This window comes from Chrysochloris asiatica, unplaced genomic scaffold (assembly GCF_000296735.1).
Source record: "Chrysochloris asiatica unplaced genomic scaffold, ChrAsi1.0 scaffold00112, whole genome shotgun sequence".
NCBI classification, from domain to species: domain Eukaryota; kingdom Metazoa; phylum Chordata; class Mammalia; order Afrosoricida; family Chrysochloridae; genus Chrysochloris; species Chrysochloris asiatica.
Window position 1 is genome coordinate 5,497,882 of NW_006408630.1, and position 13,710 is coordinate 5,511,591.

At 40.6% G+C, this 13,710-nt stretch overlaps 1 protein-coding gene across 1 annotated transcript in view; it reads right to left on the reverse strand.

Annotated features, from left to right (window-relative positions):
- Positions 1 to 11,400, reverse strand: part of PDGFC (platelet derived growth factor C) — a 355,850-nt gene extending 344,450 nt beyond the window's left edge. The window contains exon 1 of the mRNA XM_006867913.1: positions 10,799 to 11,400. Within this exon, the coding sequence (XP_006867975.1) occupies positions 10,799 to 10,916 (118 nt within the window). The 5' untranslated portion in view covers positions 10,917 to 11,400. The remainder of the gene's footprint in view (positions 1 to 10,798) is intronic.
- Positions 11,401 to 13,710: the final 2,310 nt, after the last annotated feature.

The following is a 13,710-nucleotide window of genomic DNA, read 5'->3' on the forward strand; positions in this document are numbered from 1 at the left end:
ACTAATTTGAACCAGTTCTAGACCTACACAACTTCTTGGTACACTTCACTCTGTAACATGATATATTTACCAAGCTTTCCAAGTAGTATTTTAATTGGCATAATCATTGCTACAACCAGTAAACAAGAATATTTATGTACTACGAAAAAAGTCAAAATGTAGAAATCCCAGGACCAATTGGTTATCTTCAAAGATGTTCACATATCTAACTAACTCTAACCAATATCACATTCTAACTCTGCAATGGCACAATGTACATTTAGAACCACTCAACCATGTTCAATATTAAGAAGTCCTGGTGTGGTGTGGTAAAAGAAGCACTCTACTATAAGGTCAGTTTGTACTGCTCCTTGGAAACTCTATACAGGGTGGCTATGAGTCACAGCCAACTCAACAGCACTCAACAACAAGAATTTCAATTCACTGAGCACATTCTACATGGTACATCCTGTCCCAGGTACTAGAGCTTCATCAGAGTGCAAGTCTCTCAAGAACTTACAGAGTATAGGTGGGAGGGAGAAGAGATAATAAAAAAAACATATGTAAACAGCAAGATACCAGAGAATGATAGTGTTGTTAATTACCCTTGGCATGATAAAGATTGAAAAACTGTTTCTTCAGAGTAAGTGGTCTGAAAACAAACCCCTCTGAGGCGTGACCCATTTAATCCAGAGGACAAGAAGGTGCTAACCAGGTAAGGACAATTAGCCAGAGAAGCAGAAACAACCAATAGAGTTGCAACCTCCTGACCAGTGTGCCATATGTCTTCTGTCCTCCCAGGCCCTAATCCTGAGGAGAGAGAAACAAAGGGGCTGTAGAAAGGAGGTTTTTAAAAGGCCGCATTCCTTCGTTACTCTAGATCCTTCAAGTTATGGATCAGGTCTGAACCATCAAGAGGAGAGGAAAGCACAGAGAGTTTTAACCCCAGTCTAAACTAAACTGCTCTCATTTTAGCATCAGTAAGGAGTCCTGGTGTGGTGCTGCAGTGTAAGCACTGAATTGCTAACCACAAGGTCAACCCACAAGCCGCTTCTTAAAAACCCCATACAGGGCCAGAATCCACTTGATGACACTTACCAACATGAGTGCCACATATGTTGATTGGTTAATGAGGGTTGGAGCAGTATTCTAGAGGTATCAAGCTTTGCCAGGAATTAACCATGTAGTTTCTGGATTGCCAAATGTCCAGAAGAATAGGTTACTTCTCCTTCCCAAACTACTAGTAGTATTTCAATATTTTTACCAGTCTATTAACCTCAGGAGTCCTGGTGTGGAGCAGTAGGATAAACACTGGACTATTAACTTCAAGGTTGGCAGTTTAAACCCATTAGCCACTCTTTGGAAATCCTATACAAGGTTGCTATGAGTCAGAACTGACTCGACAATGCTAAACAACAACTAACCTAATGTGAGTCCTGGTGTGATATTGTTAAGATAACCACTGGAGGCTAACCACAATGCTGGCAGTTCAAATCTACCAGTTGCTCCTAGGAAATTCTCTATACAGGATTGTTACGAGTTGGAACCAACTCAACAGCATTAATAATACCACCACCACTAACCTTAAAGAGTCCTGATGGCATTTAGGATAAGTATTGAAATGTTAACCAGCTGCTCCTCAGAAGAAAGATAAGGGTTTTCTGCTCCCTTAAGAATTTTATAGTCTTAGAAATCCATCATCAACTCAATGGCAGTTAGTTGGCTTTACTAACTTAAAGGTTGGTGACTTGGGCCCATCAAGCAACACTGTGAAGGAAAAGCCTAGCAATGCTCTTCTGTAAAGATTACATCCAAGAAAACCCTGTTGTTGTTGTTAGGTGCCATGGAGTCGGTACCAACCCATAGCAACCATATGCACAGAAGAACGGAACACTGCCTGATCATGGGCCAACCTCACTACTATTGCCACACTTGACTCCATCGATGCTGCCACTTGGCCAATCCATCTCATTGGGGGTCTTCCTCTCTTTCTCTGACCCTCCACCTTACCAAACATGATATCCTTCTCAAATAACTGGTCCCTCCTGACAATATGTCCAAAGGATGAGAGATGAAGTTTGGCCACCTTGGCCTCCAAGGAGCATTCTGGCTGCACTTCTTCCAAAATGTATCTATTGGTTTTTTGGCAGCCTATGGCACTTTCAATATTCTCCACCAACACCGTAACTCAAAGGTATCAATTCTTCTATGGTCTTCCTTATTCACTGTCCAGCTTTCACGTGCAATATGAAGTTATTGAAAATACCATGGCTTGGGTGAGGTGCACCGTAGTCTTCAAGCTGACATCTTTGCTCTTCAACACTTTAAAAAGGTCTTGTGCAGCAGATTTGCCTAATGCAATACGTCGTTTGATTTCCTGAGTGCTGCTACCATGAGTATTGATAGTTGATCCAAGAAGAATAAAGTCCTTGACAACTTCAATCTTTTCTCTGTTGATAAGAATGTTGTTTATTGTTCCAGTGGTGAGGATTTTTGTTTTCTTGACATTGAGATGTAATCCATACTGAAAGCTATGCTCTTTGATCTTCGTCAGTAAATATTTTACGTCCTCTTCACTTTCAGCAAGCAAGGTTGTATCATCTGTATATCACAGGTTGTTAATGAGTCTTCCTCCAATCCTGATGCCACATTTTTCTTCATATGAAGCAGCTTCTCAGATGATTAATAATTATTTAATAATTACCAGTAATTATTTGATAATCTGAGAAAACCCTACAGAGCAGCTCTAATCAGTGATACAGAGGTCACCATGTTGTTGCTGTTGTTAAGTACCATCGAGTCGGTTCCAACCTATAGCGACCCTATATAGGGTTTCCAAGGAGTAGCTGGTGAGCTTGAACCATCGACCTTGCAGTTCAAACGGCTTTGCAATCTGGTACATTAACCCACAGCGCCACACAAGGACTCCACGAGGTCACCATGTGTAGGAATCAATTCAACAGCAAATGGTTTGGTGGTTTGAGTTATGGTAGTATCAGCACATATTATCTAATAATCAACCATTGAACATGCCCTTAAGGGACAGAAAAGGAAGACTGAGGAAGAAAATCACAGTTATAGGCATTTGGGGGAAACAATAACAACACACATACCATTAAATAAACAACATATCATATGACCAAGAGCATTACAGCTGAGTAGGTTACAGAAGAATAAAAAGGTTACCTAAATTGACTTTTTGTCACCTACTAGGGAGGAGACCCAACATGACTGAATCAGCCTGTCATACTTTAAACAACAGTAATGTCCACTAGGTTAGGTTCCAAAGAACCACGTTATTATATGAAAATTGACGTTAAGCAAAAATGGAAGATGATCACTTCAGATCACAAGATGGTGGTAGCTACATCATTACACAACTGCCAAAGCACTGAGACTCATAGCCCAGACAAACTGACACAGAACCTTAACTATCACAGCCAGTGTTAATCTGGTCTCACACCTAAGCGTTTGCTACCGGCAGATGTGTGCTGTTAATGCACAAAATATTTGGATAGCAGATTTTCCATCATTATTGTAAATGTGATATGTCAGATGATGAGATGGTAATACGTGAGGAGTCCTGGTGGGACGCTGTACAAAAGTGCACTGGATCTCAAGATTGGTGTTTCAAACTTACCAGGTACTCCTTGGAAATCCTATGCAAGGCACTGTGAGAAGTTAAGAACCGCCTCAACGGCACTTAACAACAATAATGTGTAATACAGTTTTTAGGCTTTAAATTCAAATCATTGGTGGTTTGCATCTTCTGAGTTGTATTTGGAGATAACATACCAAAGATTTCTTTTGTCTATCAAAACGTGCTAAAATTGAAAAAGAGGTGTCATGTGTATGGATTCTGAAATATTCCAGCTCTACAAGTTACTGGATTTTAAATGAAATAAGAATACATAAATATTGCTCTTGCTAAAAAGAATTAACAGAATTTGTTGCCACAAAAGACAAACTGGGTATAAGTACTTTCTCACAAGGAAAGGGATCACTGATAGAGACAGACATATTCCTGGGACCTGTCCCTGTAATTAATTCAACTTCACCATTAGCACGCTGATATAAAGGAGATTGTGACAAATAATTACAGATTAATTTTTAAATATAAATAACCTACACACAGTTAACAGGTTTTTTCTGTGTAACTGTAATTTAACAGAATGGGTCACTCATAAATGCTTTCTAGATAATCTCTTTCTAATTCCAAAAGATACTGGGAAGATAAGGAAGAATGATTTAAGAGTCAAAAATTCAAGAAGGCGCTTGTGGAGATATCTGGGGCATGAAAGGATCTGGTGGAGTCATGTTACACTGGAGTACAAAAATGGTTCAAAGTAGAGGTTTTACACACCTGAAGATCTTGAAGGAGTTTAATAAACTCAAAAGAGTACTTTGAACTTCAGGAGAATGTCCTTTTCTCTGAAGCATCACTATACGTCTTTTGAATGAATCAGAAGCTGGAGGACTGGCGTAGGAAGTAAGCAATAGTCAATGTGATTTATTTTTGACATGGAAAGTGAAATCCATGGTGGCAGTTAGCCAGAGGCAGAGCAGAGAACAAAAGCATCTTTAATTAAACAAACAATACCAGTTTGACCAGGCATACAAATTTCAAACTATAGTTATTAAAAAAAGGAAGACAGAGACTATTCTAGCCATGTATAATGCTTTCAAAGAAAACGAGAAACAAAAATTAGACAACAAAAATGGAGGATATTATGGTATGACTTCTACAAGTTTGATTGATACAAATAAAAATATATGAGCAAAAATTTGCAGCAGTCTTCAAACTTTTCATTCACCTAACTCACATCATTTTAACTGCAACTCTGTCTCTACAAGAAGTATAAAGTTTGCACAGTAAAACTAAGAATTTTAATACTACAAAGGTTTAAAATATGAAATGGAACCCAATATTTTAAAAATGTATGAAATAAGTATCAGAATGGAAAAAACAAGAGCTGGCAAGGCTAACATTTCAGTGCATGAGACAAAGGTCCATAATGGGGAAAATTTAGTATTGTATCTTAGTATCTATTTACAGCCATTTGGCATAGAAGATTGCCAGAAGAATCCAAAGACTGCTGAACTTTCTGAATACACACTAGAAATAAATACAAAGTATATCAGATTAAACATAGAAGATTTTGTCAATAGTTGATAGGGAAGGGGGAAAAGCCACAAAATAAAATGTGTCTATTTATCATCCTTGTGAAAAACAAGATTCATCATTACATAATGCCCTTATTCAACTTCCTCCACTATTTGGAACAGAACAGAGAACCAAGAGGAAGTTTAAAAAAAAAAAAAAAAAAGCCTCTGGACAACCGCAAAAAAAAATTGTCACAAAGGTCATGTACTAAAACATATAAACTAAGTCAAAGCAAAGTCCCTTTGACCCTTAATCTAAACCTACCTATTCTTAGACATAATTATAAAGATTGTGATTAATAAAATAAAATAAAGCTTAGAAAGAGATGACTCAGGATATTGTAAGACGTGAGCATACTGGCAGTGGCAGGAAGAGAACAGTGCCACTGAAAAAAGAGACAGAAAAGCCATAAACACAAGATAGTTGTTGCCACTCATAACGAGTCGATATAGGGTTTTAAGGAGTGGCTGGTGAATTTGAATCACCAACCTTGTGTTTCAAAATGACCTTGCAGTCCAGTGCATTATCTCACGGTGCCATACCAGGAATCCAATTCAAAAAGACAATACTAGGGGACCATTTTCTCCCAAAGTAAATGTCCCCACATGCCACCGAAAGGATAGAGGGGAAAAAAACATAGATAATAAGTGATGTTTATAAGGATAACTGACAAAGAGAGACATATTTCAAATCTACATTAAAAATGGCTAAAGAAAATGAGAAAAACATGTTTCAAGTCTAGAAGTAAATTTAAATAAGGCACTACTTTAACAATATTGTGAGTATATGCAATTTATCAGGAATTTTATCCGTTGTCCATTCCTGCGCCAACCTCACTGTCATTGCTTCACTTGAGCTCATTACTGCTGCCACTGTGCCAATCCATCTCATTGGGGGTCTTTCTCATTTTCACTGACCCTCCACTTTACCAAGCATGGTGTCTTTTTCTAGGGATGATCCCTCCTGAAATTACGTCTGAAATATGAGAGATGAAGTTGAGCTATCCTGTCTTCTAAGACGCATACTGTTTGTACTTCTTGAAACACAGATATTTGTTATTTTGGTGGTCCACGGTACTTTGAATATTCTCCTCCAACACAACTCAAATGCATCAATTCTATGATCTTCTTTGTTCATTGTTCAACTTTCACATGCCTATGAGGTTATTGAAAATACCATGGCTTGGATCAGGTACACACACCTTAGTCCTCAAAATGTCACCTTGGCTGTTCAATATTTTAAAGAGGTCTTTCACAGCAGATTTGCCTAATGCAATACGTCCTTTGATTTCTTGACTGCTGTTTCCTTGATGGTGATCTGAGCAAAATGAAGTCCTTGACAACTTCAATCCTTTCTCCATTTATCTTGATCTTATTTATTGATCCAGTGTGAAGATTCTGTTTTCTTTACATTGAGGTGCAACCCATACTGAATGCTGTGGTCTTTCATCTTCATCAGTAAGTATTTTAAGTCATCTTTGCTTTCAGCAAGCAAGGTTGTATTATCTGCATATGTTGTTATTGTTGTTGTTAAGTACCGTCGAGTTGGTTCCGACCCATAGCGACCCTGTACAGGGTTTCCGAGGGTGTAAATCCTTACGGGAGTAGAAAGCCTCATCTTTCTCCCACGGAGCGGCTGGTAGTTTCAAACCGCTGACCTTCAGGTTCGCAGCCCGATTCGTAACCACTACACTACCAGAGCTCCTTCATATAGCAGGTTATTAATGAATCTTTCTCCAACCTTGATGTCATCTTCTTCTTCACATAATACAGCTTCTGTAATTATTTGCTCAGCATATAGTTTGAATAACTACAATGAAAGAATATAACTATGGCGCACAATAACAAAGTAAATTTTATGCCATTTTTTCAAAATAATAATGCGTCTTTGGTGAAAGTTTTACACAGCAGATTTAGTTCCCATTTAACAATTTCTACACAAATTTTTATTCAGTAACATTAGTCACATTTCTCACACTGTGTCAATATTCGCTTTAATTGCATTCTGGTTGTTGCATGTATAATGTTCTAGTTTCCCTGCCCACTTATCTTCTCAGCTTAGCTTTAGGGCAACTGTGAACACTTTGTTCTCATATATAGGGTGTTTTTTGTTTGTTTTTTTAACAGAGTGTCATACTCAAAGGTATCGCTGTTGTTGTTGTTAGTGCCGTTGAGTCAGTTCTAAACCATAGCAACCTTGTATAGGGTTTCTGAGGAGCAGTTGGTGAGCTTACTCATAGATAATACCCTTTATTTGTGTGTCAATCTGTTACTTCACTATAAGGTAACCTATGAGTTCAAGTTTTAAAGAGAATCTCAGGGTCATAGTGTCAGGAGTCCTCTAGTCTCAACTGGTTTAGTAAGTGTGGACTTTTTAAGAATTTAATGTCTGTTCTGGTTTTCTCCCATACTCTTAGGGTCTATATACTTTCTTCTTCTTCTTCTTCTTCTTCTTCTTTGTTTTTTTATGTATATGATCATTCTTGGTACAGCTCAAAGGCACCATCCCAAACTAAACCATCTCATAGAAGCCATTCCTACCTCAAATGAGTACACGCAGATATTAATCACTTTTATTATATCACACAGGAAGTAAAGCCCATTTCTAAGCAAGTCAATCTTTTGTCTCTTTCTTTCAATTAAATCTGGAGATCCTTAGCTTATATAAGGCACCCTGACTGCACTATGGGTTAGGTGTTGGGGTATTAATATTAACCTCAAGGTCAGCAGTTCAAACCCAGTAACTACTCTGGAAGAGAAAGTTTGGCTGTTTCAGAAATCCTATTACAATGAGTTAAAATTGGCTCAATGGCAATGAGTTCACCAGTTATGTGTAAGATTTTGGGTTAGAAATACTATTAAGAATGGAGGATGGAATGGAAAATAATAACATTAGCAGGTATAGTTATTTTTACAGTAAAGTGGCAAGAACTGCAATCCAACATTAAGCCAAAGCTCAGGTAGCTAATAATAGGATACATGACCCTGATCTCCCTAAACTATTTTTGAAGAATTTCAACATGTTTCTGTCCATATATCTAGAATTGGTTATAGTACTCAATTCCTATTTATAACAACTCTTGGAATACCAAGTGTAAAAGTGAGCAGGCCTGGCATTTAGTTGAATGAACACTATGAGAGACTCTGGAATACTCCAAGAGAAATAGTGCAATGAGGAGAGCCCTGGAAAATAAGAATGAGATCCCATTGTCACACCAGATCAATTTGGACTTTTCAGATTTACCACTTAGAAGACCTTACAAAAAATGATGCTTTGTATGAATTGCACCAATGGCAACCTCTATGTGGCATCCTGAGGAACATTTGTACTCACAAAATTGGACAAATGTCCACATTTGGAGAACAATAAGGCAATCAAATCAACCATACTCAATATAAAAGCAATATTAAATGCATATGAGGGAATAGAAAATTGTAAAGTAAAACATTAAAAAAAAAAGTTTCAATAAATCTGGTCTCATTTGAGAGATTTCTTTAGCATCTACCTATTATCCTCAAATCTTAGACTCTTGATGGAGCATAAAAATCAACCTGAGCATGTGCAGGAAAATAGTTCTATATTGCCCCCTAGTGCTGGCCAGTCCCACTTCTCCTTAGGCTAAAAACTAGAAGGTGAGTAGTTTCCCTACCTTTAAGTTATTTCCTGCTGCTGCCACTATTCCCAAGAGCTAAACATAGCCCAATCCTCTACCCACAGATTAGGAAACCACCAGGCTATTTTTAGCATCATACATCTTAGGAATGGAAATGGCCCTGCCTCTGATGGCAACAAAATGTGTGTGGCCTAGCTTAGTGAACTCATATCTCCTGAGGGTATGAACCTACCAGGGGCACAACTGGAATCATGGCTGCAGGAGAACTCTGGGGCCCATTAACAAAGTGATGGTAGCATATGGATCCCAAGGAGATAACTGTAAAAAGGGGACAATGAGAGACACAGGTAGCCAAGGGAATTGGGAAGATGACAGATACCAGGTGTATATTGATAACACAGAGCAGTAGTGGAAATCATACCGGACAGAAATAATCAAAAACAGGAGATGGAAGTCAAGAATATTGTACATTTTTAACCCTTAGGAAAAGCTTGTCTACTAAGAAGCAATATTTTGAACTGGACATTTATTTTACATGAGAAGGAACAAAAGTTGGTCTGATCTGCTTCCTGCCAGGGTACAGCTGGTGCTATGACTTCTTTGATCACTTTCCCCCAGCCTCTGCAACTTCAGTGATTAGAGATAGATCCCTAGGCTGCCCTTTGATCAGCAGCTCAAGCAACCTGCAGGTGTCATGTGCCATCACATTAACAAGTTATAAGAAGCAACCACATCAATATTGACTGATAAATGTGATGCTGTGTCTTGCAGCAAACAATACAAATATTGTCGACAAAAGTCCTAGGAATCCTACTTATCTTTGTACTCAAGAACTTTCTGTGTCTTATCTTAAAGATTAAAACTTTATAGAGTTGAAATTCAAAGTTAAAGCCCCGAAACACCCATTACTTAAAGAAAAATTACTGTGGCTTAAAAATATAGTACGTGCCATTCTGATTTTCTTAGTACGCTGTTTGTGTTCATTTTGGCTGGTTAATGAGGTGACAGCATTCTTGCATTCTGCATAGATGCCATGTAGAGTAGGAAAAACATGTACATTTCTTTTCAGATAGCATTAAGAGTCACTACTTGTAAACAAGATGTTTAATATTCTAATTTTAGACAGCCTACAATTACATTGTGGTTTTATGTGCTGTATAAAATTTCTATTTACAAAGTCTTCTAAAAAATGACTTCATAATAGTAGATCAAGAGAAAAAGAGTTTAGAAGCTGAATGATGTAAATCATATGGGGTTCAGAGGCTAAGCAAATTACACACCCTGAAGCTGCCCTGGTTTTATGAAAGGAGCCTTTCTCCAGCTCTGCGCAATCCCAGCCCAAGGGAACTTGCATCTGAGAGTTTTCTAAACATTTCAGGTACACTTGAAAGCTGAAAGTAATTCTCATTTCCTATGCAGGATTAAGTCGTTTCCAGCGCACACAAAATAGCAGTCTTTCACCAACACATACAAAAACACACCACCAGAAAGGTAAAGGCTTTACAGTACAAAGGCAGGTTAAAAAAAAAAAAAGTTTAAAAGCACAGAGCAATAGGTTTCTTAATTTCCCTAAAAAGGTCCACACAACCTCTTGACCACTATATTGTCTACCTAATGGTTACTTTGTCCCTTTCTACCTAAAGTGCTTCAATTAATGCAGTTGATACAATCCCCTCACCACCAAAGACTCATTCATTTTTTATTCGTTTCGAGAAGCAGTTCTTGAACTTTTAAATCTGGCAGTAAGAGGTCCTAAAAAGTGCGTTTGAAATGACATTCACAATCTCTTCCAGAATGTCCGCTCTAATGAGGCTGCAGGGGTACTCACGTTGCCGGGTGAGAGCTTTGTTGCAGCTTCAGAAGTTGGAAACTACACGTAACTTGCAAAAGTCAATGCCAATGAATGGAACGCGCATTTGCATGGATAGAGACAAGGATTATACTCTCACAAGCTGGTGTACATCACACAACAATGCACAATGTCAACGTAACACACACAAGACAAGCGAGAAACAAGTGGCGGGGAAAGAGAAGAGGCTTACCGTTCTGTTCCTTGTTGCTGGAGAACTGGAATTTACTACTCAGGTTGGACTCAGCCTGAGTTCCGTGTCTCTGGCCGGCCAGGGCAGATGTCAGCAGGAGAACCCCGAAGAGGAGCATTTGGCTGACTGGGGCGAGAGCTTACTCACGGCGGGCACTTTCGAAGCAGCGACTCCCGAGTCTCTTTCACCACCACCAGGGGAAAGCTGCAGTAGGGTGGAAGCGCCGAGCCTGCTCTGGCAGCAGAGAATCGCAGGGTAGTTTCCACATAATCCCATCCAAAACTTTTTCCTAGAGCCCTCTTCTGTGTCTCCAGTTATTGAAAGGATCAAAGCAAAACCTGGACCTGAACCAGTTTCCCAAGGTTTAAACAAATCCTGAGCTGTGCCGAAGTGGTGGGGGTGGGGGTGAAGGCGAGGGAGGAAAGAGGGGGGTGGAGACGCGGGGGAGGTGGAGGAGCGGCGAGAAGTCACCAGCAAGTTGCTGGGAGCACCTGTCAGTTTGGGGGACAGGACAGAGATGAAAACTCAAGGGTTGAGTGAAGCCAAGTTGGCGGCGAGCAGTTTCTGATCAATAACAAAGCTGCCAATAGAAGCGGCTCTCCCTGAGCCCCTCAACCCAGCTCCACCCCCACCCCCGAAGGGGGAGGGGGACGAAATCCTGCAGGCGTGCTTCGGCGGTCCCCCGGGCCGCAGAGCCAAAGCTGGGAGTGAGCACTGGGACCGAGGTCTCTCTGGGCGCCGGCGGTGAGAGGCCGCGGGACTCCTGCTCTTCAGCCTGGCGCGCAGTCTGCGCCGGGTCCCGACCGCAGCCGCACAGATTCCACCACCTGGCTCGAATTTTTCACGACCAAAATTCACCGTGTTGGTGTGCGTCTCCCCTTCCTCGAAGCCAAGGGAAGTTCGTCGGGTAGGGGTCACCAGAAGCCCCGGTAGCTACCACTCCCCTCCCCCAACACGTCTGGCTCAGCGCAAACCTCGGGGCTCGGTTCAGCGTCTGGGCGCCGGGTAGTGAGAGAAGGCCGAGGCAGCTCGGAGAATCTGGCTTGTCCCCTCCCCTTCTTTACCTTCCCCCAGCCAGGCGGCCGTCAGGAGGAGGGGGACCTTGGGCTGAGCTCAGGCGGAGTGCGCGGTTGGGGAGCCGGGGAGGCTGAGCCGCTCTCCCACGGGCGGCGGGTGGGGCGGGCGAGGGTCGGCGCCTGCGGGAGTAGCAGCCCCAGGCCGCGTCTGCCCTCGCCGCCTGAGATGGACAACTGGCAGGTCAACAGGTGCTGGCGCAATAAGGGGCTGCTGCGGGGTCGCTGCTTTTAGACCTTTGATAGCCCACGCAAGCAATACAGCCTGAGTGCCTTCCCCTAATTTTCTCTCTTTAAGAGGACCCAAACTCCAAAGGAAGAGCAGGATGGGGTAGAGAAAGGTGCTGCAAAAACAAAAGAAGTGGGAAAGAATTTACTGCAACTCTTCATCTGCCCCCCACCCCTGATCTCACTGGCAATAACTCGTTACTAATTGCAGAGAGTAACCCCACTCCCGCATAGAGTTGCAAAGACCCATTGGCCAAAGTTACTGGACTGAAGGAGAAAGAGAAATCAGAATTCAAAGATTATCTTCTAGTTTCCACTCTCGGAACTGAAATGGATAAAACTAAAGACAAAGTGCCAAAATAATAATAACAAACATTTATTTATTTAAACAAATGTTTATTTAATAACTTTGTGTGGCAGACACTATTCTGGAAACAAGGTGTACTAGTGAGAACACAAAAATCCCTTCCATGTGGAAGCCTGCATGCTACTTGTATTGCATTAAATTAATATCGTGTTGGGGCACCCAGTTCTCTGAAATAGCACCCAACCTCCTACCAGGCTTTGTAAAACAAGTCAATGCTGACAATGCAACCGTCCCCCACCCCCCAAGAGATAAGAAGGATACAGACTTAGGTGTGGATGCCTGTTTTTTGAGGAGTTACCCTTCCTGACCTTCTAAAATTAACTGATGGAGCTTCCCTGTAAAGGACTCAGGGATTCTTATTCTGGAACATGGGATCAAAAGAGCCATGTCTAAGGCAAAACATTTGGACAGGGACATACACATAATGAACCAAACCAGGAGCTGAACCTTTCTCAGTTTTATAAAGTTCTAAGCCTTCTTCCTATATTTGGACACAAGCTGGGGCCATCCAACTAAATCCCTCTACTTGGAATAGCTTAGTTCTTTCCTTTTTCATTCTTGTTTTTTCCCCTCTTAAAATTCTATTGGCTTTAGTTCCTCTTTGAAACCTTTACCCACCTGTCCCATTCTTTCATTCCTTATTTCTTCACCACTTCAATCTTCAGAGTACTGGATAAGGTCCAACCCTTGATTTTAAGGAATTTACAGTTTAGAGGGTACCAACGAGCCTTGTTATTTTATTCACTTCAATTCCTTGATATCCATGTGAATCCATCTTTGCACAGTAAACATGCTCCAAAAGTGGAAATGTTCCCAATTCTAATGCATATGTGAAAGGTCACCCTGGGTGTGTCCATTTTAATCTATATGTAGCAAAGTTTATTACTCCCAAGTCTGTCTTTTTTTTTTTCTTTTTTTTTTTAGTTTCATTTTCTAATCAGACTTTTCTAAGTAGGTCTGGTGTATGGAATCCTAATGTGGTACTGTAGGATAAGCACTGGACTGCTAATCACAAGGTTGACTGTTCAAACCCACCAGCAGCTCCTTGGAAACCCTATACAGAATTGCTTTGAGTAGGAACCCATTTGATGGCACTTAACAACAACAGTGTCCATATACTTGACTACTCTACCCACCCACATAGGATCTGTGTGTATGTGTGTTTGTCTGTATATACGTGTATTTGCTTTCACTAAATCATAAGGGAATTGACTATGCTGTATTCTGTATCAGTTCTTATTGAC